General features: G+C 39.6%; 1 protein-coding gene across 2 annotated transcripts; it reads right to left on the bottom strand.

Annotated features, from left to right (window-relative positions):
• Positions 1-107: 107 nt before the first annotated feature.
• On the bottom strand, positions 108-24,998 carry ghr1 (growth hormone receptor). Of its 2 annotated transcripts, XM_090233547.1 has the most exons (10): positions 24,713-24,998; positions 20,712-20,927; positions 13,948-14,040; positions 7,508-7,649; positions 7,113-7,279; positions 6,226-6,404; positions 2,415-2,559; positions 2,208-2,298; positions 2,019-2,088; positions 108-1,852 (listed from the first exon to the last, which is right to left on the bottom strand). In XM_090233547.1, exons 2-10 carry the CDS (start codon positions 20,806-20,808, stop codon positions 947-949), a joined length of 1,890 nt encoding a protein of 629 aa, XP_090089673.1. In that variant the 5' UTR covers positions 20,809-20,927; positions 24,713-24,998; the 3' UTR covers positions 108-946.
• Between the last annotated feature and the right edge of the window lie 1,498 nt (positions 24,999-26,496).

Genomic DNA, 26,496 nt, shown 5'->3' with positions numbered 1-26,496 from the left:
CCACCAATCGAACGGTTGCTATTTCTTGACGCTGTAAAATCAAATGTAGTCCTATGGAAGCAATTTAAAAGCATTAGTACTATATCAAATGAATGGACTCAGTACAGTTTAAATGTGAAAGATGTTTATGAGTAACATTATAGCTGTACAATAAAGAACCATTAGCATTTAGAGATCTCCAGAAGGATAATCTGACATTTGATAGTCCCCTTTTTGTAAGTGGTAGCTACAATATAGTAAGCAGAATTCTTTATTCTTGTTTTAATAATCACACATTTTGTATATATGCAAAATAACAGCAAACATCCAGTAAGCACAATGTCCTACTATTTTAGACTTGTTGAAAAGCCACAGTCAATCAGCAGAACACATATGGTAGATTCCCACTTGGTCACCAAATACTTCACTTTTGACACAATATTGAGATCTGTAAATACTTTTCATAGTTGTAAAGACCAATTATTGGGATTATTGTAAACAACATTATCAACAACAACACTAAGTTAAGTATTTTTCCTTGTGATGGCATTTAAAGTCACATGTAGGTGATGTTCTTCAAAATATATATTTTTATTTCACATTCATAATATGTGACGAGGTTCATATGGCCAGTTCCTGTGAGAGACCATAATTCCTTCTTGTCCTTTCCCTATTTCCTTTGTTCACTCAGTTTTTGTTTAAGTTTTTGCAGACAGGTGTGGCACCTTGAAGAACAGACCCCTCTCCTGTACTCACCATACACCTTACCAAACCTCAAAATGTCTACAGCTGTCATGTTGGGAGAAGGAACGGGAAGAGGGGGGGCAGGCAGGGAACCCTCTCATTTTTGTAGGTATGACATTTGGGACCCTACTCTTTTGATGTTTAGTCACTCAGGCACTGAATTCCCATGCCCCCTCTGATCTGTGTCCAATCACAAATGACTGGCATAGTCCCTATACCTCTGTTATGGTGTAATGTTGCCCAGTAGGTCAGGGGTCAGGTACCCCTCTGGTGTAGGTGTGGGCAGGGGAAGCTTGGTTACATCTGGCTGGGGTGCAGGTGTGGGTCCAGGCTTCAGAAGGAGGCTGTTCTGCCTGTCTACTCCCTCCACCATGGTGTAGGCAGAGACAGGGAGCAGTGGGGAGACAGGAGAGGCAGGTGGAATGGGGGGCATTTCAGCCTCAAAGTACAGGCTCTGGTACTCTCCGAAGGGCTGTCCCTGCACAAGACTACTGTCCTCTGTTGGAGCAGGCTGGCTGGCTCTCCCAGTGGGGAGTCTGGCACTCATCTTCCCAGCATCTAACTCTGAGGTGTAGCCTCCCACATCAGCATTCACCACCAGCAGCTGAAACTCATTCCTCTTCTTCTCTTTCTCCTTTTCCTTCTCATCCTTCTCTGAATTCTCATCCACATTCCTCTGCTCCTCATGTGTCAGCAGCACTTCACCAGTTAGTCTCACCTCATTCACCTGGGTGTAGAGGTCCTCCCTGCCAGGTGAAGCCCAGGGAGAATCCTCAGTGGTGGGGGTCTGGACTGGGGAGCTGGCCTTAGTGCTGGCCAGGCAAGAGGGCTCCAGGGCGCGGCTGGTGTTGGGGAGGAGGGAGTGGAAGGGGGCCTCTGGGTCAGGCAGATCAGGGTCACAGCAGCTGGCCCGGCCCGAGTCATCATCCCTGAAGCCAATGGTGATAGGGGGACAGTCTGAGGAGGCACAGTGGTCCATCAAGCACTGGGTGTCCAGCACAGTCAGCCTGTCGTTGGGCTCCTCCATGTCCAGCTCGATGAACTCCACCCAGGGGTCGTCGCTGTACAGGTCTGGCCTCAAGTCAGGGATGCCGCCCAGGATGGAGGTCAGCTCAGCCAAATTACCTTTCTATGGTAAACAACAGATAATACCTTAGAGTTAGTTTAAGGGGCAACATACACTTATTACAACCTTGCTGGTAATTCATATTGCCTCCCCATAAAACTCTAGTGGCAATGGTTTTAATGGTACAAGTAAATCATTCTAGGTATTTTTCATTGTGTGAAGTTAATACCTTAAAAAGCTCTGGGTCTATGCCTTTGATTTTGGGACCAGGAATTGGAGGCAGGAGAATCACCATGAACCTTGAAGAAAGATAGCGGAAGCGTTATTAAAAGACATGTAGCATTAGACTGTACATTTCTTTATGAAGAGGTTTGGTATTTTGAGACAAAGTGAAAGGTAAAACGTAAAAGTTTCTTACTTCTGTTGCTGGGAATAGATTAGCAGCATTAGGATGACTGCCAAACCCAAAGCAGCAAAGACAAGCAGGACAGTAACTGGAAGTCTCGACTCTGAGCACATATGGATATATAGAAAGCAATTAATACGATTCAAAACAGAGACATCATACATATTATAAACAGCAAACATTTTATATGACAGTATTTAAAAAACAATACATCAGTACCTTTAGTAGGGATGTGTATGAATATGGAGTCGCTGAATTCCCCAAAGTTACGGGATGCTAGCGTCTTGCACCTCACCCTGACCTCATTATCTGTGTTGGTGCGCAGCCCGTATAGCGATCGCTGCATTCCCTTTTCAAGGTCCACCTAGGGTTGCAGTCAAAACAGAGAGGATAAATCACCTTGAGAAATATATAATGTCATATAAAGACATGAATCAACTTAAAAGCAATAGCGCCTTGGTATGTCACCTTGGTAGATTACCCCAAAGATTCATGTTCCCTTGCATGGAAGGAGTTAACGTGAAAGAGGGAGAATGAGAGGGCAAACTGCCCTTGGAAAGAGGCAGTTTGTTCTAAATTACAATGTGGGAGGAGGCATAAGTCTTGATTATTAGGTCATTTTATTATTCACTGAAATGATCTTAAAATAATGCAGAAAATCTATTCATTTATTATTTATTTTATTTTAACAACTACACCACACCAGTCATCCAACAGACTCCCATTCAGAGCAACACACAAAAGCATCCAGGGTCAACGCCTTGCTCAAGGGCACGTCAACAAATCTTACTTCTTATTATAATTATGTTTTATTTTTACTTTATTTTTTATACTTGTTATACTTTATCTTTGACCATCATTCTATCTTCCGCCCAGCAACTCCACTCCCACTTGTTTCCAATTCCACAACCGAACCCCCAGCTTCCTTCAGCCCATCCCATCTTTCTCTGCTGGCCACCCTCTTCGGATTTCTACACAACATATATCTTTCAACTATGCTGTGATGTTTAACGTAAGATTTAAATCTATCTAATCGAATAGAATCCACAGATTGCGAGTTAAAGATAAATACTTTTACTAAGAGTATAATTATATTAATAATTGACTCTACAGATCTCCTAACATGACTATTTCTAGGGTCAATTTTAGATCAATGTTATGCATTTTCAGCCATTCCTGAACCTGAGACCAGAAACAGGCTACCTGAGGGCAATACCAAAATAAATGGTCTATTGATTCTGTATCCTCACAACAAAATCTGCAGAGCTTTGATGATTTTAAGCCCCAAATATTCAACATTTTGTTGGTGGCAAGAATTCTATAGAATAATTTTAGCTGAAAAGCATGAAGTCTTGAATCTTGCGTCGTTTTATATAGCAACTCATACACCCTGTACCATGGAATCATTACATCACAAATCTCTTCCCAACTATTTTGCAATCTGTATGTCACAGTTGTCAACATACTGGTCCTCAAATGAAACTGGTATACTTTCCTATTTATGCTATTTTTATTCCTCCGCCAGTTTTGATCCTTTATATTTGGCAGACAGACCAGTTCCCTACCTCCTCCCGCTGCCACCTGCCATCTCCATTTTTGGGGTAATGCTGTAATTGGTTGTACTCTTGGATTGAGCAGACCTTCCTGTACAATTCTGATAACTCCATGAAAGACGTAACTCTACCATTCCAATTTACAATATAATTTAAGAACAAAATACCCTTTTCAAACATCTTTCACATGAATACAGGTATTTTATCAACCAGCACATTTGAGTTCAGCCATAATATTTGATGTAATATTTGTTCTATCTTTTCAGGGGGGTGAAATTTAAATTGTAGCCAGCTCTGCAATGCTCGTTTAAAAAAGAGAGATACTAATTAATTGAAAATGAGACATGGCAATCTGCACAAAGGCAAAAAGGTAATTTTTAAACAATGGATGAGCTTTTCTTAGTAATCTACTTGAGAACCATTTAGGGTTCAAGTAAAACTTTTGAATGGAGTGAAGCTTTTAGGGAGAGGTTTAGTGCTTTTATATTTAATCATTTCAACCCACCAAATTCCTATTCATTATATAGATAGGCACTCTTTATTTTGTCTGGTTTAGCATCCCAGATAAACCAAAATATTTTTGGCTCATAAACGAATCATCAGGAGTAGGCAGCGCCATAAATAAGTAAGTGAGTAAACTGAGATATGACTAAGGAGTTAATCAGGGCAATTTTTCCATAAATAGACAGGTACTGTATATTAGTCCATATGTATAAGTGAACATGTAATTGAGTATGTGTGTGTTCATATCCACTTTATAGTGTTCAGATATTTTTACCGTTCCCATACTTTCTTTTTTTCGTAACTTGAAGTCCCTGTAGAATTTGGTACAGCCATGGAGTTATGGAGCTGTCTCGGAATAGCTGTCCATCTATAAAGAGTTTGTCCACAATGAGAAAGGCACGGTTACCCCTCTCTCTCTGTTTCCTCTGTACAGGATACAGTCTCTTGCGACGTTCGTTTATCTCACATGGAAATTGGTCATTGAGACCGAATTTGGTCTCTTTAAGCTCCCTTCCCCTGCTTTTGATCAGCTCCTTTTGTTGCTAGTGTTCAAATTCTGCAATGATTGGCCAGGGACCCTTGGTCTTGTCGCTTTGAGCTCCAAGTCTGTGTACACGGTGGAAAAACACCTGGTTTACAGTCTCTAGAGGAAATTTCAAGGCGGATTGCATGAATGCTCCCTCTGAATTTTGGTTGCGTCCTCAGGAATCCCAGAAAATATTGGATTTTCACGCATTCTACGACTTTGTATGTCTAGCAGCGACTCCTTCAACACCCTGTTTTCCCTGAGTAGACAATCCATTTTAGAATCGTGGATTTTCACCTTGGCTGTGAGTGCCTTGTTCTCTCCTTCGAGCGTGAGAATTTCCCTCTGGCTAAACTCCAAACTCCCCCTCAGCCCTAATACCTCCTCACACAACTTTTCCAGTGTTGCATGGATTCCAGCCAGAACACTAGCCTATACTTCAACGGTAAGTCAATTGTCCGTGTCTGTAGATTAATCTGTTTTTCTTTTTTTTGTCGGGTTAGAGTTATTTTGTGAGGTAGTAGGATCATTCCATGATGGAGTATGTTGTTCCTCCATAGATTAAAGCTATTGGTACTTGTCGATTACCCTCAGGATCTCCTTAGTATCCAGGTTGGCTCATTCCTGCAACTAGTTGTTTTTCAAAAGTTTTTCAAAATGTGTCTTTCCCACGACGATGGCCGGTGTCTGTAGTACAGCCACCTAGCACTGTTGTTTGGTTAGAGGTGTTTCCTAGCTGTTAAAAGCTAAACGCATCGCGGAATCCACGCAAAAACAAATACAGTAAACCTTAGTCAGGTCAAAATAATCTTTACTGCATAGTCTCAGTAGGTACTGTATGTCCAGAGAAAGGTTTATGTGAACACTGGAACACTGCTGTCACGATTGTCATAATGATTAGAACAAGGCGCAGCGTGAATAGAGTTCCACATATTTTTAATGAACTGAAACTCACTGAACAAAACAACAAACAACCAAATGAACCATGAAGCTACTAGTGTGCACACAGGCACCTAACTGTAGACAAGATCCCACACCAGAAAGTGGGAAATAGGGCTGCCTAAATATGATCGATAAACAGCTGTCTCTGATTGGGAACCATATCAGGCCAACATAGACATACAAAACCCCATAGACATACAAAAACCCTAGACATACAAAAACCTAGAGTACCCACCCTAGTCACACCCTGACCTAACCTTATCTAAGGTCAGGGCATGACAACTGCATTTAATCTTTATTGCCAATGTAAAGATTCTGAAATGACCCAATGATCTGCAATAGTGTGAACGAAATAGTCAAACAGAGTCCTCATGGAATGGGTATAGGTGGTGCCAGGAGAGTTCCTGGTCTAATCACAGAGTCAAGAAGAACTCCTAACCCAGCCCTATGCATAAAGGCCAGGGCTAGGAGTTTTTTTCCCCTGTTTTAGGGTGTGTAGACTCACCGTCCTCCACAGTGTTGAGTTGACCTCGCGGTACTGCACCTCGTACTGCAGCGTCATCCAGCCCATCGACACGTCTGCAGAGTGTGGCGGTTCCCAGCTCAACATGATATCAAAGTGGCTCCCGGTTAGACCCACATTCAGCAGGGTCCAGTTCAGCGCTATTGGAGGGTCTGGTTCCACTGGAACACATTTAAAACCACATTAGATTCACCACTTGAAATGCAGAATGGCACATCAAAAATGTAGTATATTCTAGTATAGAAAACATTAGGAACACCTGATCTTTCCATGACAAAGACTGACCAGGTGAATCCAGGTGAAAGCTAGGAGCCCTTATTGATGTCACTTGTTAAATCCACTTCAATCAGTGTAGATGAAGGGCAGGAGACTTGTTAAAGAAGGAATTTTTCAGCCTTGAGACAATTTAGACATGGATTGTGTATGTGTGCCATTCCGAGGGTTAATGGGGAAGACAAAATATTTAAGTGCATTTGATGGTAGGTGGCAGGCACACCGGTTTGAGTCAAGAGCTGCAATGCTGCTGAGTTTTCACGCTCAACAGCTTCTCGTGTGTATCAAGAACGGTCCACCACCCAAAGGACATCCAGCCAACTTGACACAACTGTGGGAGGCATTGGAGTCAACATGGGCCAGCAGCCCTGTGGAACGCTTTTTTTTGGGGGGGGGGGGGGGGGGGGGGGGGTGTTCCTAATGTTCGGTGTATAAAATTCAGTGATAAAATGATAAATGATAAAAAAGTTATTAGGGTTTAAAATATGGGAGATGTGTGGAGGCAGACAGAGGACACACAGGTGAGTGTAGGGTAGCTATAGGTAGCTATGAATGGAGGAATAACTGTGGTTTAGGAATACAGGGGCCAGGCTAACCGATGTCTTCCACAGTGAAGATGACCTCGTCATAGAGAATGTCCTGATCGCCAGAGCGGAGCTGGACACTGTAGGTCATCCAGACCTTCGTGTAGCTTTCATTGAAGAAGCACTCGTTTGTCCTGTCAACGTAGCGAGGACATTCACCCCACTCTTTGGGAGATATGCTGCAGGCAAGGGGAGACAACATAGAGGTTTTAATAATGTGCTGATGACAGGAAAGACTGACATCATGCACCTGACATAATTTAGATAAGAGGGAGAGACTCCCATACAGTTAAGAACTACAAATTATTTCAGAAGAAAAACTATTTGGCTCTCAAATATTTAATTTATTTAATTTCAGCCCCAGAATGTTTATCTCTCCCTTAATTTGGGAATATTTTTTCTCTCACTTCCTATCATTAATGTAGTAGAATATCCGCAGGTCTCTGGGTTCTGTGAGGTTCTGGAAAACTCCGACATTCCATCTGCAGCGGAATGTGTTCATGTCATGGGAGACACAGCCAGTGATCTGGGGGCGGATCTGGAAGAGGGCTGAGAGGGAGGCAGAGAAGGGAGGGAGAGAGAGAAGGATTGTTACGTTCTGACCTTAGTTCCTTTGTTTTGTCTTTGTTTTAGTATGGACAGGGTGTGAGTTAGGGTGGGCAGTCTATGTTCTTTTTTCTATGATTTGGGATTTCTGTGTTTGGCCTGGTATGGTTCTCAATCAGAGGCAGCTGTCAATCGTTGTCCCTGATTGAGAACCATACTTAGGTAGCCTGTTTTCACCCTTGCGTTGTGGGTGTTTATTTTCTGTTTTCATATTCTGTACCAGACAGAACTGTTTCGGTTTAATTTCGTTCTCTTGTTGGTTTTGTATTTTAGTGTTCTGAGTTCTATTAAATAATATGAACACTTACCACGCTGCGCATTGGTCCTCACCTTCTTCCAGCTATGACAAGCGTGAGAGGAGGTGAGCACACAAAGTCTATATAGACTTTCAAAAAAAGTCAAAAGTCAAACTTAAACATGAACACACACCCAGTCTAGTCAACCTATCTACGCCTGTTGCTGATACCATTTACAGGGCTGAGTTGCTCTTCAAGTGTAAGACAAACTGAGCGTAACATAACTCATCCTCGTAACATAACGCCGCATGGTGGACAGCTACGTTTTCCTGGAAGTATCCGCATACCTCTAAATCTGTCAGCCAGACTTTACCGCCCACAGGAATATCGGGGAAAACCCTGCCGTCATCTGTCCTCAGAACTGCACTTACATTGTACACTGCATCTGCCGTCATGTCATGTGTTCTCAGAACTGTACGTACATAGTACACTGCATCTGCTGTCATCTGTTCTCAGAACTGCACTTACATAGTACACTGCATGAAAACTACACTCATAGTAAGTGTTCAGAGATCTGCTGTATCTGCAGGAAAATGACAGCTGGCAATAAAATAGTGCAATTGGGAGTATTTTCTCCGAAGCCAATTACTACTACACCTGAAAAGCTGTAATATGCTGCATCTTATTACCTTCTGCTCCTAGGGGTCAATTAAGGAAACTATAAATAAGCTGTAGGAAAGATAAATGATCATTCCTATCATGTTTATGACAGCAATATGACATACAGTGGGGCAAAAAGGTATTTAGTCAGCCACCAATTGTGCAAGTTCTCCCACTTAAAAGGATGAGAGAGGCCTGTAATTTTCATCATAGGTACACTTCAACTATGACAGACAAAATGGGGAAAAAAATCCAGAAAATCACATTGTAGGATTTTTTATGAATTTATTTGCAAATTATGGTGAAAAATAAGTATTTGGTCACCTACAAACAAGCAAGATTTCTGGCTCTCACAGACCTGTAACTTCTTCTTTAAGAGGCTCCTCTGCCCTCTACTCGTTACCTGTATTAATGGCACCTGTTTGAACTTGTTATCAGTATAAAAGACACCTGTCCACAACCTCAAACAGTCACACTCCAAACTCAACTATGGCCAAGACCAAAGAGCTGTCAAAGGACACCAGAAACAAAATTGTAGACCTGCACCAGGCTGGGAAGACAGAATCTGCAATAGGTAAGCAGCTTGGTTTGAAGAAATCAACTGTGGGAGCAATTATTAGGAAATGGAAGACATACAAGACCACTGATAATCTCCCTCGATCTGGGGCTCCACGCAAGATCTCACCCCGTGGGGTCAAAATGATCACAAGAACGGTGAGCAAAAATCCCAGAACCACACGGGGGGACCTAGTGAATGACCTGCAGAGAGCTGGGACCAAAGTAACAAAGCCTACCATCAGTAACACACGTGTCCCCCTGCTTAAGCCAGTACATGTCCAGGCCCGTCTGAAATTTGCTAGAGAGCATTTGGATGATCCAGAAGAAGATTGGGAGAATGTCATATGGTCAGATGAAACCAAAATATAACTTTTTGGTAAAACCTCATCTCGTCGTGTTTGGAGGACAAAGAATGCTGAGTTGCATCCAAAGAACACCATACCTACTGTGAAGCATGGGGGTGGAAACATCATGCTTTGGGGCTGTTTTTCTGCAAAGGGACCAGGATGACTGATCCATGTAAAGGAAAGAATGAATGGGGCCATGTATCATGAGATTTTGAGTGAAAACCTCCTTCCATCAGCAAGGGCATTGAAGATGAAACGTGGCTGGGTCTTTCAGCATGACAATGATCCCAAACACACCGCCCGGGCAACGAAGGAGTGGCTTCGTAAGAAGCATTTCAAGGTCCTGGAGTGGCCTAGCCAGTCTCCAGATCTCAACCCCATAGAAAATCTTTGGAGGGAGTTAAAAGTCTGTGTTGCCCAGCAACAGCCCCAAAACATCACTGCTCTAGAGGAGATCTGCATGAAGGAATGGGCCAAAATACCAGCAACAGTGTGTGAAAACCTTGTGAAGACTTACAGGAAATGTTTGACCTCTGTCATTGCCAACAAAGGGTACATAACAAAGTATTGAGATAAACTTTTGTTATTGACCAAATACTTATTTTCCACCATAATTTGCAAATAAATTCATTAACCCTACAATGTGATTTTCTGGATTTTTTTTCTAATTTTGTCTGTCATAGTTGAAGTGTACCTATGATGAAAATTACAGGCCTCTCATCTTTTTTGCCCCACTGTATCAGGCGAGCGCTGTCCAGGTCTGTCTGTACTATAGTACATGATTATATGAATGTGTTCCCAGAGAGAGGGGAGCTTTCGGTAAACAGTCCTATTTGTTCATAGCCTTGAAGAGGCACTTAGGTCCTTTAGTAATTAGTACCATCTCCCATAATGTGCCACATCAACACCGCTGAGAGGGACAGCACAATAGCAGGTAGAATGGCTCTGGCGCCTAGGGAGAATTCACAGCTGTGTGGCTCTTCTGAGGAGAGATGCATACCACTGGCTTGGTTAGCAGCTCATCAGGGTGGCCAAAGGTTAAAAATAACTTGTTTACCAGATCCTTTTCTACCAGGAACTTCCTCGGAATGAAAAGGAAAAATCAATCCAATAATTGGCAATGCTCAAGTGTTTCATACTTGCTCAATTTCCTGTGACTGGTGAGGATTCAGCACAGGTGGTGTGTGTGTGTGTGTGTGTGTGCTGTGCACAAATTGTGACTCTACATCCAGACTCCCCATTTTGACTTAATATTTTCAAAATATAAATATGCACATGTATGTGAGTACTTGTGAATGTTCTTGAATGTCCACGTGAGTAAGTGCAGTCTGCCAAGTTGAGGTCATTTTTTTTCACACCATGTGCACAGCAGATATCACTGGCTCCAACAGGACGTTAAAGCTCAAATTTCAAACAGACCTTTCCAAGAAAACAAGGGTCAAATATAATTTTGGGCTCCAGTTATTCTAGTGTTCCAGTCGCTGGAAGGTGAACTCTTTTACAAAAATGTCCCCCACTTCTGATACAAAATGTCCTCTACTATCTCGTAAATTAGTCTACTCATCTCTCACATTAGGACTGAAAATTCAAAACATTCATTATGACTTTAATGAAAGGGAAATAGAGGGTTGTTTGATTGGCTGCTGTGTACTAGGAGGAATGGAGGGAGGAAATGGGTGTTTTAATCAAGGGGTTTCTAAATGCATAAAGTAATTCTCTGTAGAGTACACATGATGATGAGCGCTAGCACTGGATGATTTATAGCAGGGGTGTCACTCGTTCCATGAAGGGCCTAGAGCAGAAACAGGCCCGCGGGCCATTTCTGGCCCGCTGGGCACTTCAATCCAACCCGCGAGACATTATTACTCCCCAATTTCGCGGTATCCAATTGGTAGTTACAGTCTTGTCCCATCGCTACAACTCCCGTACGTATTCGGGAGAGGCGAAGGTCAAGAGCCCTGCATCCCCCGAAACACGACCCAGCCAAAACGCACTGCTTCTTGACACAATGCCTGCTTAATCCGGAAGCTAGCCACACCAATGTTTCGGAGGAAACACCATACACCTCGCGACTGTGTAAGCACCCGGCTCGCCACAAGAGTCGCTAGAGTGTGATGGGACAAGGAAATCTCAGCCTGCCAAACCCTCTCCTAACCTGGACGACGCTAGGCCAATTGTGCGCCAAATCATGGGTCTCCCAGTCACGGCAAGCTGTGACACAGCCTGGGATCGAACCCGGGTCTGTAGTGACGCCTCAAGCACTGCGATGCGGTGCCTTAGACCGCTGTACAACTCGGGAGGTCCCCGCAAATTGATTTTAACAAACAATTGGTCCCCCCAAAAATGCGGCCCTCCGTTGAATTACATTTCATAATCCTGATGTAGCCCTCGACCAAAAAGTTTGCCCACCCCGTGACCTAGAGTCTGCTGGTTTTTCCTTTCAATTAAGACCTAGACAACCAGGTGAGGGGATTTGCTTCCTAATTAGTAACCTTAATTCATCAACCAAGTACAAGGGAGGAGCAAAAAACCCGCAGACTCTCGGCCCTACATGGAATGAGTTTGACACGTGCTTTATAGAATCTAATTCACTATTTTCTCTCTCCTATGTGCATCACTGACGTATGCCAGATACACATACACAATTATACAGATGAAAGGGATGGTGCTATTGCCTTACCAACCTCTCGATGTTTCTTCTCATTTGGAGTGATGTTTGTGCAACGTGTGTATTAAAATACCCTGCGCATTAAAACACCCATTTCCTTCCTCCATCTCTCCTATTACACAGCAGCCGAACAAACACAACCCTCTCCTTCCCTTTGATTAAAGTCAGGATGAATGTTTTGACTTTTCAGTCCTACTGTCAGAGAGTAATTCACAAGATGGTGTTTAAAAATAAATATGTACCTAACATAAATGTACATCGAGTCTTTACCTATTCTGTTTGTTCCAGAAATCAAAAGCAATTACATGTGAAAAGTACAATTTTTCCCATTTATGGTAGAGAAAAGCTTACGTGAAGGACAGCTGGTGTTATATATTGTAGCTACTTAAGTAGACACTTTAAAGCAATAGCTGCAACCAAGGTTGTCCCCTTCAATTGAACATCTTTAAAGCTCTGTGAGACAAAAACTTGGTTTACTCTAGTATGGGAAGCATTGAAAATGTGTAATTTCTGTCTGTGTGCGTGAGCTGGCAGTGTCCTCTCCTCCTGCACTGTTCTATGTCCATCTGTTTCACTCAGACAGTAACCTTTTTGGCTGGGTCCTGCTGATTCTCAGAAAATAAAATCGAGTATATTTTTTGCTGGTCGCTCAAACCCTTTCACCCATTCTGACAGAGTGTGAAGTACCACTTACTGGAAACAGAATAACTCTGTCAAAGCACCACTGCCAAAGCTTATAAAAATCTGAGACAAAAGAGACTTACGGTAGAGTGAAAGCTTCTATTCAATACGTCAGCGCTAAAGAGTTATATAACGTGTATAATGTTGCATAACATGAAGAAACACTTAGGAGAACTGTGTGACTTAATCATAAAGGCCTGAACCACCTAGGAATAGAACGTTCTGCACTCAAACTTTGTACATTACAACGCTGCATCTGTTGAGAGGGGGAGTCTGAATAACTAAACCGTTTCCCACAGTGCACCACTCACTGCTCCCACTGCCCCCTCCAGAATTCCTGGAAATCCTGTTCCTGGGAAGAACTCGATATGTGCCCATGCATGCATGCTTATTTAGAGCACGTGTTCTAAGAGGTTGTAGTAGTCTGTATAATAAACTACACAGTGCCATTGCATTTTCATAAAGCATATTACAGAGTTTTCACAAATAAGCATTATATTTATGTATTTTTAATGTAACACTTAAACCAGAGTGTGTAATGAGATCATTCATATTGTATATCAGTAATCTATTCCTCTAAGAGTTAACTTAAATGTGTTCCACGCAGTTAAAGTGTGATGATACCCCCCTGGTGTGTACCCATAACATGTACCCATAGTGTGATGAAACCCCCTGGTGTGTACCCATAACATGTACCCATAGTGTGATGATACCCCCTGGTGTGTACCCATAACATGTACCCATAGTGTGATGATACCCCCTGGTGTGTACCCATAACATGTACCCATAGTGTGATGAAACCCCCTGCTGTGTACCCATAACATGTACCCATAGTGTGATGATACCCCCTGGTGTGTACCCATAACGTGTACCCATAGTGTGATGATACCCGTTGGTATGTACCCATAACGTGTACCCATAGTGTCATACAGTATATCATCCAGCACTATATAGTGTACATACTATACTGTCCTTAGCAGGAATTCTACATGCAAAGGAAGTACTTGACTTATATGTTAGGTCAGTATTGATAGTCCTGTGAAAGGAAAGCCCTTCTAGTTTGGTCTGGTTCCTCATTGATCAAAAGGTACCTTGTTTAGAGGTGGGCGGCTCCTGCGATAAAACTGGAAGGATGAGGACGAGGCAGATGAAGAGAATGTGGGAGGTTGCCATGATGTTTGACCCTAGAAAAACATGACAGGAGAGTTATTGAGTTATATGAGTTATTTCACTGTATCATCTCCACTGAACCATAACCCTAAAACGGACCAGATAAAGGTACTGTACTCCCATACCCTTATATAAGTCCAGTCTGGAAATTAGGGAGGGATGTTTAATTATAGAATAACGATTCACTTTTTCAATGCTAGTTAAGGATATTTTAGTTTTCAAATTGAATTTATTAACTACAAAAAGGGTAATAAAAAAAGAGATTAATCAGATATCAAATTATATATACAGTACCAGTCAAAAGTTTGGACACACCTACTTAGGGGTTTTCTTCATTTTTGATGAAGACATCAAAACTATGATATAACACATATGGAATCATGTAGTAACCAAAAAAGTATTAAACAAATCAAAATATATTTGAGATTTTTCAAAGTAGCCACCATTTGCCTTGAAGACGGATTTGCACATTCTTGGCATTCTCTCAACCAGCTTCATGAGGTAGTCACTTTGAATGCATTTCAATTAACAGGTGTGCCTTGTTAAAAGTTATTTTGTGGAATTTCTTTCCTTCTTAATGCGTTTGAGCCAATCAGTTGTGTTGTGACAAGGTAGGGGTGGTATACAGAAGATAGCCCTATTTGGTAAAAGACAAAGTCCATATTATGGCAAGAACAGCTCAAATAAGCAAAGAGAAATGACAGTCCCTCATTACTTTAAGACATGAAGGTCAGTCAATCTGTAAAATGTCAAGAACGTTAAAGTTTCTTCAAGTGCAGCTGCAAAAACCATCAAGTGCTATGATGAAACTGGCTCTCATGGGGACCGCCACAGGAAAGGAAGAACCAGAGTTATCTCAGCAGTATAAGTTCCTTAGAGTTAACTGCACCTCAGATTATAGCCCAAATAAAAGCTTCACAGAGCTCTAGTAATAGACACATCTCAACATCAACTGTTCAGAGGAGACTGAAACCACTACTAATGGACACCAATAAGAAAAAGAGACTTGCTTGGGACAAGAAACACCAGCAATGGGGGAAATCTGTCCTTTGGTCTGTGGAGTCCAAATTTTGGTTCCAACTGCCGCGTCTTTGCGAGACAAAGAGTGGTGAACGGATGATCTCCGCATGTGTGCTTCCCACCATGAAGCATGGAGGAGGAGGTGTGATGGTTCTTTGCTGGTGACACTGTCTGTGATTTATTTAGAATTCAAGGAACAGTTATCCAGCATGGCTACCACAGCATTCTGCAGCGATACGCCATCCCATCTGGTTTGCGCTTAGGGGACTATCATTTGTTTTTCAACAGGACAATGACCCAAAACACACCTCCAGGCTGTGTAAGGGCTATTTGACCAAGAAGGAGACCAACAAGTTCTCAGCTTACGTGGGAACTCCTTTAAGACTGTTGTAAAAGCATTCCTCATGAAGCTGGTTGAGAGAATACCAAGAGTGTGCAAAGCCGTCATCAAGGCAAAGGTTGGCTACTTTGAATAAAACATATGTTTTTGATTTGTTGGGACTCTTTTTTGGTTACTACATGATTCCATAGAAAATATTAAGAAAAACCCTTGAGTAGATGTGTCCAAACCTTTGACTGGTACTGTATGTATATTATATATATTTGTGGCATGTATGTAAAATGTGTGTAGAATGTACTTATGTAGCTTATTTTTAATATAGTATATTCTACCTACTTATTTTTAAAGCACATCTCCTGAAGAAGATATAACTTTTGTCTATTTCTGTGCCACCAAATGTTTGCATATACTGGTAAAGTTACCAGGCTGCATGATATGGGCAAAAAATCTAATCGTGATTTTTCAACTAAAGATCTTGATTTGACTTGAGATAGAGATCAAAACATTTAGGTGTTTGAATCATAGAAATAGAATTTTAGAGCTAACGTTTGCTTTGCCCTAGATAGTGCATTTAGCTAAATGGCATTTAGTTAGCCAGTTAGCTAGTTAGCGATTAGCAATACTGATCATCACTGGCTGTAACACTGTAGTTAGCTTACACAAGTAACACTGTAATCATGTTATTGCATTGCAAACTAATGAAGTTTATGTAATTACACAAGAGGAATAAGTAGGGACTGTTCATAAAAAAGAGAGTGGCTATCATGAAATGTGATTTAATTAATTTCCATATTTCCAGGTATCAAAAGTGAAAGTGAAATGGACATTCCTGGGGCCAAGCCTCCTGCCATCCAGGACATATACTGTATAATAGGCAGTGTCAGAGGAAAGCGCATAAAATTGTCAGAGACTCCAGTCACCCAAGTCATAGACTGTTTTTTCTGCTACTACACGGCAAGCTGTACCGGAGCGCCAAGTCTAGGACCAAAAGGCTCCTTAACAGATTCTTCCCCCAAGCCATAAGACTGCTGAACAATTCATCAAATGGCCACCAGACTATTACATTGACCCCCCCCCCCCCCCCCTCCACCCCCTCCATTTTCTTTGTACACTGCTGCTGCTCGCTGTTTATTATCTATGCATAGTCATTTCACCCCTACCTACATGTACAAATGACATCAACTAGCCTGTACCCTCGCAGACTGACTCGGTACCAGTACCCTTTGTACATAGCCTTGTTATTGTTATGTTATTGTGTTACTTTTTATAAAAATATTTTTTTAAATTCATAACTCTTCTTGAACTGCACTGTTGGTTAAAACCTCTTTGGGATAGGGGCAGCATTTTCACTTTTGGATAAATAGAGTGCCCAATTTCAACCTCCTGCTACTCATGCCAAGAATATAAGATATGCATATTATTAGTAGATTTGGATTGAAAACACTCCGAAGTTTCCAAAACTGTTTGAATCATGTCTGTGAGTAAAACAGTACTTATGTAGCAGGCAAAACCCCGAGGACTAATCATTCAGAATGATTTATTTTTGAGGTCACTGTCTGTTAAATGGGTTCTCATGGGGAAACGATATTTCTTAGGCACTTGTTTGCAGTTCCTACCGCTTCCACTGGATGTCACCAGTCTTGGGAATTTGGTTGAGGTTATTCCTTATTCCTCATTCCTGTGCAATGAAGAAGTACGGCCATCTTGGAAAAGGGTAACGCTGTTGAGAGTTGGGCAAGACTTGAAAAGTAGCGTTCATTTCCTCTTGTCCTCTATTGAAAACAGATAGACCCGTCTTCAATTTGATCGATTATTAACGTTTAAAAATACCTAAAGTTGTATTACAAAAGTATTTTGAAATGTTTTGGCAAAGTTTACAGGTAACTTTTGAGATATTTTGTGGTGACTTTGCGCAAATTGAAAGCAGTTTCTTTCTGGATTAAACGGGCCAAATAAATGGACATTTTGGATATATATGGATGGAATTAATCAAACAAAAGGACCATTTGTGATGTTTATGGGACATATTGGAGAGCCGACAAAAGAAGCTCGTCAAAGGTAAGGCATGATTTATATTTTATTTCTGCATTTTGTGTAGCACATGCAGGGTTAAAATGTGTATTTTAATTTATTTCTTTGTTTACTGCTGTGCTATCATCAGATAATAGCTTCTTATGCTTTAGCGAAAAGCCTTTTTGAAATCTGACATGTTGGCTGGATTCAGAACGAGTGTAGCTTTAATTTGCTATCTTGCATGTGTGATTTAATGAAAGTTTTAATTTTATATGATTTTATTTGAATCTGGCGCTCTGTGTTTTCCCTGGCAATTGGCCAAGTGGGACATTTGCGTCCCCCTATCCCAGAGAGGTTAAGGGCTTGTAAGTAAGCATTTCACAGTAAGGTCTACACTTGTTGTATTCGGCGTATGTGAAAAATCTAATTTGGTTTGACTTCTTAAGTCTGTGGCAGTCTTGACTCCTAAAGAACACAAAAAAAAAGAAGTACTGAGAGGGGGAATGGGATGTGCTGGAGCTGGGCATTGGTGGGAAGTTAATGATTCATTTGTTGTTCTTAACGCTTCAGATGGTTAACTGATTCAAAATTATATTTGTTGCTCTTGATGAAGTAACATTTGCTCATTTGCTCATTACCGTAATGTGGTCCATAACATGGTAGATGACCGAAATGCATCATCAATGATAAAATATTCATAGAAAAATATGACTGAAAACTAAATATTTGAGCTTTGCATAAAATGTGCTGTTTAAATTTATGTACTTTTTTATATTAATAATAGTTTAAAACATATATGGGTCAAAGACAAAAGGTTTTCAAAGTAAAAAAAAAAAAAAAACAGCAATTACAATTCCCTAAAAAGCTTTCTTATGGTCATTGGAGTGTTACCTATGCCCTTACATTAGTTATATTCAAGAATAAAGCCAATCATTCATTTTTATTGTGATTTGTATGAATGTGCCCTAGTAAAATGTAATTCAGTATAACATTAAGTGTTTTTTTATGTCATTGTATGCCCATTTATCATAATCACTAGTTATATATTCATGCTTAGACTGGCAGAAATGTAACTACCCAGAAAAAATGACATTCTTTTATTTTGAATAGCACATATTTGATTTGTCACAGGTACAACTCATAATTTGTTGAAGGTTTTTTACAAAAACTTTCCGCCTTACACTGAAAGAAATGCTAAAATCTTTGAAAATATCTTTCACTCCTTCCTTTGAGATTTGTTTTTGTCTCTCTGAGTCAACAAAATAAAGATATTGTATTTTAATATAAAATACTGATGTTATACTGCACCCTGAATGACACATATCACTAAGGCCCACAAATATTGATTAAATGTGATTCCTTCAGCAATAACAATAATGAGTTTCCTTCAGTTGATACTGGAGTTAAGTTTTTTCACGGCGCCTCCTCTGATTCAATCTCCACTTTTCCCACTTTTTTTCAGATTCAGATTGTGTCATTGTATGGATCGGTGGATGAACAGGATTGACATCCTTCTTTCATCTATGATAGCTAAAAAATGAAAATGTAATCATTATGACACTGGCACAGAATAGGATTCACATCCATTAAATGTTATTAGTAGTCTATTAATAATAGGCCATACAATGAAAACACTTAATCAAAGTTTAAAAGTTAAATCAACTCCATCTCCTTATCTCTCCCAAACATGTTTTGTTACTATTTAATTTCTAATGTTAATAATAATCCCTTTACTATAATTTGAGCCTGCAGCAACAATTTACGTTGCATTAAATTGCATTATTACACAATTATTACATGATAGTTAATGTTGTAATTATACTTTGTTACACTGTAACGGGTAAATGTCTATTTAATGCAGGTACACAAATGCAATTTCAAGATACCTACACAAAATAGATAAAATGCCCATCAAACTACTTCAAATCAAACTAGTACATGCTTGATTTTTCATATAGTGCCCCAAATGTGAAGCAGCTATGAACTAATATAATTCATTATCCAGTTTTTATCCATAATTGTGTGTGCGTGTGTAATATTATATTAATTAATATAATCCATCAGTTATACCTTAAATGCAATGAAATTAAACATGAACTACAGTGCAAAAGTGCAACTTAATGTTAAGTATTATCCACCTAGCTTTATATCCTAGTACATCCTATTCTGTTGCTGACAGTAGCATGAGACCATGAAAACAATACCTTGCTTTTTTTCTGGCTAGTCTTTCCTCCCTAGTAACTGGATCTGCATTAATATTTTGTCTGTGCTGTGCAGCCCTCTTCTTATTAGACAACGACATATACAGTATAAAGACAATGCCTTGAAATACCTTAAAATGCCATAAAATTATTTAAAATTATAATATTCCGTATTTATACAAGTAAATATGAATTGCATGACTAAATGTTGTAACTAATGAAAACATGGGATAACAAAGCTACTGTCATTCAGCATAATGGGTGACATTGTGGTATACCATGAAACTTTTGTTGTGCTGAAGGACAAAAGCATGATACTGAAGGACGGATTTCATACATAAACATATTTAACCATTTCCTTGGCCACCTATATAAAGTAATGACCTTGACCTATAAAGATTATCCTTACTTTTCATATTTAATATATAGCATTTTATAAAATAACATTAAAAGTATATTTTCCGTGTTGTACTGAAGGACATGTGTTTTTGTCACAAATGTTACTAGACGGTTAAAAGGTGAAATCATCAAATATTTCAGAGATTTACTCACCTCATCACATTGCTAGAGGGTCTTCAATGGGTCTTCTTTGTGATGTCACACACTGTCACATGATTACCATCATGTGATATACTTTAACATGGCTTTTTACCCTTGTTATACTGAATGTAATTGATGAAGCGCAAAAGTCCAGACAAAAGTTATTCAAGTTTTTAAATATTTCTTAGATACAGTATATCACCCCTTATTCTATATATTGTTGCAAGCACTAACACAATTATGCCATGGGTGTTCATTTATATTTTTAAGATGAATTTCTACATTTAAAATCACTTTTTTAATTAGAATTTTAACCCGGACAGTGACACTGAAGGATATTTTTTACACTTTAGAGATCAATAACTCCCTTAATTTAATAGTTTGCAACACAAATATTTCTGGGTCAAAAGAAGGATTGAGTGAGTGTTGAGTGATTAAATATTATATTTATACATATTTATAGTTTTATGTTAAATGAATGGCCTTCGGACACCAAATCTACACACCACGACCCATATTATAAACAAAATCCAGGTTATGAACATTACAGTAAGGATAACTTTTTTTTTACCCCCTTTTTTCGTAGTATCCAATTGGTAGTAGTTACTGTCTTGTCTCATCGTTGCAACTCCCATACGGACTCGGGAAAGGTGAAGGTCGAGAGCCATGCGTTCTCCGAAACACAACCCAACCTGGAAGCCTAACGCACCAATGTGTCGGAGGAAACACCGTACACCTGGCGACCTGGTCAGACAAGGATATCCCTGCCTGCCAAGCCCTGACTAACCTGGATGACACAATAATTCAAACAAAATTATTTCTTAAAATTATAAAAATGATGTCTACTTTGTTCATTATTCCTGGTTTTCCTGGGGGGTATTGAATTTGACTGTTCGGCCACATTTTGAAACCTGACAAAGTCAACAGTCCACTGTTGAACATGACATTTGTTCTGCAGTCAACAACTCTGGGCTGAGTTGTGTCCAGGGTTTATGAAATCAATCCCTCCTACATCCTGGCCCCATTCCAGTTATTTTTCCCTCTCTATGAAAAATATAAAGGGTCGTTCCAACAATTCAGTGCTTTTGAAAAATGTAAACTTGGTAAAAAAAAAAGTTTGATTTCACCCAATTATAGCATTCTGTCATAAAGAGCACATGTTCAACTTCATAAAAAACACTCCCATCTCAAGAGGTTAGATAGAAAAAATTACTATAGTAAGTACCTATTAGGCACCAAATAAAGTAACATGGTTGACCGTAACAGGGTTGATGATTTCATTTTAAATCAACAATGAATTCCCTTGTGACAAGGAGAATGGAAGCTTGTTATGTCCAATAGGGAGGGGTAATTTAATGAAAGCTTCACCCAAAAAACAGTTAAAACATTTCTAGCCATTTATTTTGCAAGTCTTTCTTCATATTACATATGCATTTAATTCTTCATGTGCTTTATATTAAAGGGCACTTAATTTAATATAACATGCTTTTAAAATGCAATATTGGTGCACAAATCTGTGGTGGGGCAAGCCAGCAGAAAATACGGAGTGTTGTGCCATGATTGGCTCAGTGTTCTGTGACTCATGGGGACACTACATCACTGCCAAGTCTAAGGGTAGAGATAGAAAATTCAAGTTTCTTGGGTACTGCCATAATCTTTATATCCATAAAAACTCAGTTTAGCTGGCACGCTTCAGTCAATAATCCACCGAGTTTCCCTCCATCAAAATGCATACAAAATTAATCCCAAACATTACTAATAAACTTTTCCAAACAAGTCAAACAACGTTTATAATTAAACCTTAGGTACCCTAATACGTAAATAAACGATACAATTTAAGACGGACAATCGTTATTGTCTTTACCGGAGAAAAATACCAAAGAACGCGCTCTCATTCACGCGCTTGGAAACACTACACCCAAAATGGGAGCCACCTAGAAAAACTACAATTTCTGGCTCATTTTTCCAAAAAACATCCTGAAACTCTTTCAAAAGACTGTTGACATCTAGTGGAAGCCCTAGGAATTGCAATCTGGGAGGACTTCGCATTATAATAAAATTGACAGCCATTGAAAATAGTGGTAGGCTGAAATTATTTTTTGGGGGGTATGGTTTGTCCTCAGATTTTTGCCTGCCATAATCAGTTCTGTTATACTCACATACATCATCTGAACAGTTTTAGAAACTTTAGAGTGTTTTCTATCCAAATCTACCAATTGTATGCATATCCTAGCTTCTGGGCCTGAGTAACAGGCCGTTTACTTTGGGCACGCTTTTCATCCGGACGGGAAAATATTGCCCCCTACGTAAGAGAGGTTAAACTAGGAAAAGATACCCTTAATCTTAGATTTGGGACCCCACAGCCACTCCACTGAATAGCAGGCTAATGATTGCTTTGCAATGCTCGCAGTTAGCCTGTGATTCCTTCCAAACCACATTGTTGAATTTGTGATTTCCAACTGACTGTGTAATGTTTATGTCCAATGACTGATGAGCACCGATACGTTTTATCTATAATTTGTCTTCAGTATTTCTCTTCATATGTCAAGGATTAAAAACGATTTGACAGTAGATTGTTGACTTGATTCATGATGATGACTGCTAGCTAATATTTTAAAAGTACGATGTTGACATTATCGAACAAAAGGAACATATGGTCCTTTTGTTCGATAATGTCAACATCGTACTTTTAAGATGTAACTGGGACCTTTTGGAGTGCCAACAGAAGAAGATCATCAAAAGGTAAGGCATTTATTATATCTCTATTTCTGACTTTAGTGTCGCACCTGCCTGGTTGAAATATGTTTTTCATGGTTTTGTATGCGGGGCGCTGTCCTCAGATAATCGGTGTGCTTTCACCGTAAAGCCTTTTTGAAATCTGACACAGCGGCTGGATTAACAAGACGTTAAGCTTTATTTTGATGTATTACACTTGTGATTTTATGAAAGTTTAATATTTATAATTCTGTAGTTTGAATTTCGCAATCTTCATTTTCACCGGATGTTGGCCAGGTGAGACGGTAAGAAGTTAAAATGATAAACATTCAACATTGGACATACTGTCAATGAAGCATGATTTGTGCTCGGAACTTGGAACTGCAAAATCTGACTTTAGTTAGTTCAAGACAACTGGGAACTCGGGAAAAACAAGCTACAACTGGGAAAATACATTTTGAACTTTCACCAACTTGGGCCTCTTTCTAGAGTTTTGACCTGAAGATCACTGACGCCATCATGATTCAATGTTTTTTCTTCTTCGAGTTCCCAGTTGTCTTGAAAGCACCATAAATCCAGAGAGTGCCAGACTTTGATGACAAGTTTGATGACAAAATTTGCCCACAAAGGACCGCCACGCGCCACCTTCCTGTTCAAGTGAGCACAGCACAACAAGGTGAGTCCAAAGATGTCTTGATGCTGCTGCATAAATTATGTAATATGCCAGGGAGATATGTATACTGTAGCTAAGAAAGTAATACTAAGTGTATGTTGTGTAGTAAGCTGTTAGTAGCGCATGTGCCTCACCCTAATAATTTGGTCTATTTTCATCTCTTAATTTCAGCTACTGTTCTGACTTGGTGGTGCACATGTAGCCTATAACCTGTTTTTGAGAAATATAATCATTGAATATTGTAAGAGCTTTCATTGTCTGCTTCATATGCCCCATTTATTTATCCTACGGTTCTGACTTGGTGTACAGGGAGAACACTGTAAGAATGGCCCATGTTCTGAATTCTGTAACTGTACATTTCAAAAGTGCTGAACAAATAGTTATATTCACTACATCCGTCCTAGCTCGCTCATTAATGTCTTCATCGAAATTACGGATTGCCTCTTATCCGTTCATTGTCCCGGTATTCCATAGTTTGTACATCTCAATTGTCAGTAGAAACCACATTTGTTTAAGCAAGTCAGCCAGTAAGAGGCTGAATTAACTGTTTCGCTGCCAGACAAGGCTCCGCTGATAGCCAGGTGTAGCAGTGTTAAGGTATTGGGACTGCTGTTGGGACTGCTGTTGGGACTCCGTTTGTCACCATTATAGTGCAATTAATGCATTGGTTAGTGTTGTGTAGTGGCTTTGCTGGCATTCACCCCAGGTTTTTGTTGTTGTTGACTCACCAAGATTTACATGCTAAAATCGCCACTGAGCTACACTAAAGGAAATGGTCAAATCTGTTCAAAGGGGGAGAAGACCTTTCAGTAGATAAGTAATTATTTCAATCCAAAGTGTGTATTTGATTACCAGTGTTTAAATGTATACGTATTCGTATTGAAATTTTAGTATGTTCATTAATACATACACATCTGAGGAAGCATTGTCATTTAGACAGATTGTTGAAGAAGATATCAACAAACATCATATTCTTAATTTTATGAGGACAGTCATGTGTTTTAGACTTTAAAATATACAAAGTGACTTTAAATCTTTAAAATATTTCAATTAAACCTCCCCATACACACACAATTTAACTGAAAGTGGGCATATGCAGTAGACTAGATTGAATAAACTTCTTTGAACAACAAAATACTGCATACTACCTAACCCTGGTTTTAATATCTATGCAAACTACTCACCGTATCAGCAAGTTGTATATCGCTGTTGTTTTCTTCAAAGGCGAAACGCTCGTCTCGGCTGAAGACGGGAATCCTTGCATTTGGTAGACCACAACCAAAAACGTTCATGGCTTTAAAAAAAACACAATTTAAACGTGGCCATATTCGACATATGTAATGTTGAGAACAGGTTGCAACTTGTAGCAAGACACATAGCTTTTTCTGTCTTGCACAGAGATTCTAAAAATCTCTGGCAGGCAGCTGCTTTTTTTTAGTGTGGACTGCGGAGGATGGTGGGGGATGTCTGGTCGTCTATCCTAGGCGCGCTCAAGTTGCCAGAGCCAACATTACAGCGCCACCTCCTGGTAAATATTTGATATAACATACACGACTACAAATAGTTATTTACACATTTAAGCACCAAAATTACATAGCCTGCAGTTCAGACATGAATAAAAACCGTTGTCATAGCTTCGTCAGGTGATTCATCATGTTAAACACTATTATTGCACACAGAGTGAGTCTATGCAACTTAATATTTGACTTGTTAACCCCATTTTCACTCCTGAACTTATTTAGGCTTACCATAACAAAGGTGTTGAATTTGTATTGACTCAAGACATTTCAGCTCTTCATTGTTTTTTAATGTTTTTTAAATGTCTAAAAACATAATTCCACTTTGACATTATGGGGTTTAATATGTGTATGTCAGTGACACAAAATCTCAATTCAATCAATTTAAAATTCTGTCTGTAACAACAAAATGTGGAAAAAGTCAAGGGGTGTGAATACTTTCTAAAGGCACTGTATGTTATCATTTAATTTAGGATTCCATCAACACCACAGGCCTTTCTGAGTTGGAGAGTTTGTATTTTGTCCTGTAGTTCATTCAATGTAAGTGGAGAATCCAGTGGGTTCTTATTGTCTGATTCTAAGATTAGTAATTGATCATGTCTATGTTTATGCTGTTTGTTCTTTGTTATAGAGCCAAAAAGATTGGAGAAATGGTTTATCCATCTCCATTTTGGGTAGATAGCTCTTCGTATAGTTGTTTGTTTAGTGTGTTCCAATTTTCCCAGAAGTGGTTAGATTATATGGGTTCTTCAATCCCATTGAGTTGATTTCTGACATGCTGAAGGCATAGGCACAGGTTTTCTCGGTCTCTGTTTTTGCTTGGAAAAGTTTCTCCATTTCTTTCTTAGGTTTTTGCATTCTTCATCAAACCATTTGTCATTGTTAGGTTGTCTGGAAGCTGAAAGGTCAAATATACTGTTTACACTTAGAAAAAAGGGTTCCAAAACGGTTCTTTGTGGATGGACAGGGTTCTACCAAGAACCGATTGGATCAGAATAACCCATTTTGGTAGACAAGGGTACTTTGTAAGGCAAAGGGTTCTACCTAAAACCTTTAACATCCAAATAACACTTTTTAGAATAAATTATTCTTTGGAAGGCGAGAATGATTCTTTGGCAGGCAAGAAAGGTTCTACATAGAACCATATAGAATATTTCTCAGCATGCCTTATTGCAGGTAGATTCTCAGAATTGCTTGTTTTGCTGTAATATCACGTTGATTGGTTGATACATTTGATGCTACACAAAGATAAATTACATACAGTTTTCTAAACTAATCCAACGTGATGGAGTTATTGCATCTGTTAAGGAGATGGTCTTCCCTACCCTGGCAGTCGTTCTGAATGCAGGTTGTGGGTGATTAAAAAAGTCTGCTTTGATTCCAATAGGAATTACACATCACTTTGCAGGCCCGTATAATGCGACTATGCAAAATGTGTACAAAAAATGTCT

The sequence above is a fragment of the Oncorhynchus mykiss genome, chromosome 5 (assembly GCF_057628025.1).
Source record: "Oncorhynchus mykiss isolate SJ-2025 chromosome 5, ASM5762802v1, whole genome shotgun sequence".
Taxonomy (NCBI): domain Eukaryota; kingdom Metazoa; phylum Chordata; class Actinopteri; order Salmoniformes; family Salmonidae; genus Oncorhynchus; species Oncorhynchus mykiss.
Note: the sequence above shows the minus strand (reverse complement) of the source record. Positions and strands in the feature narration are given on the sequence as shown.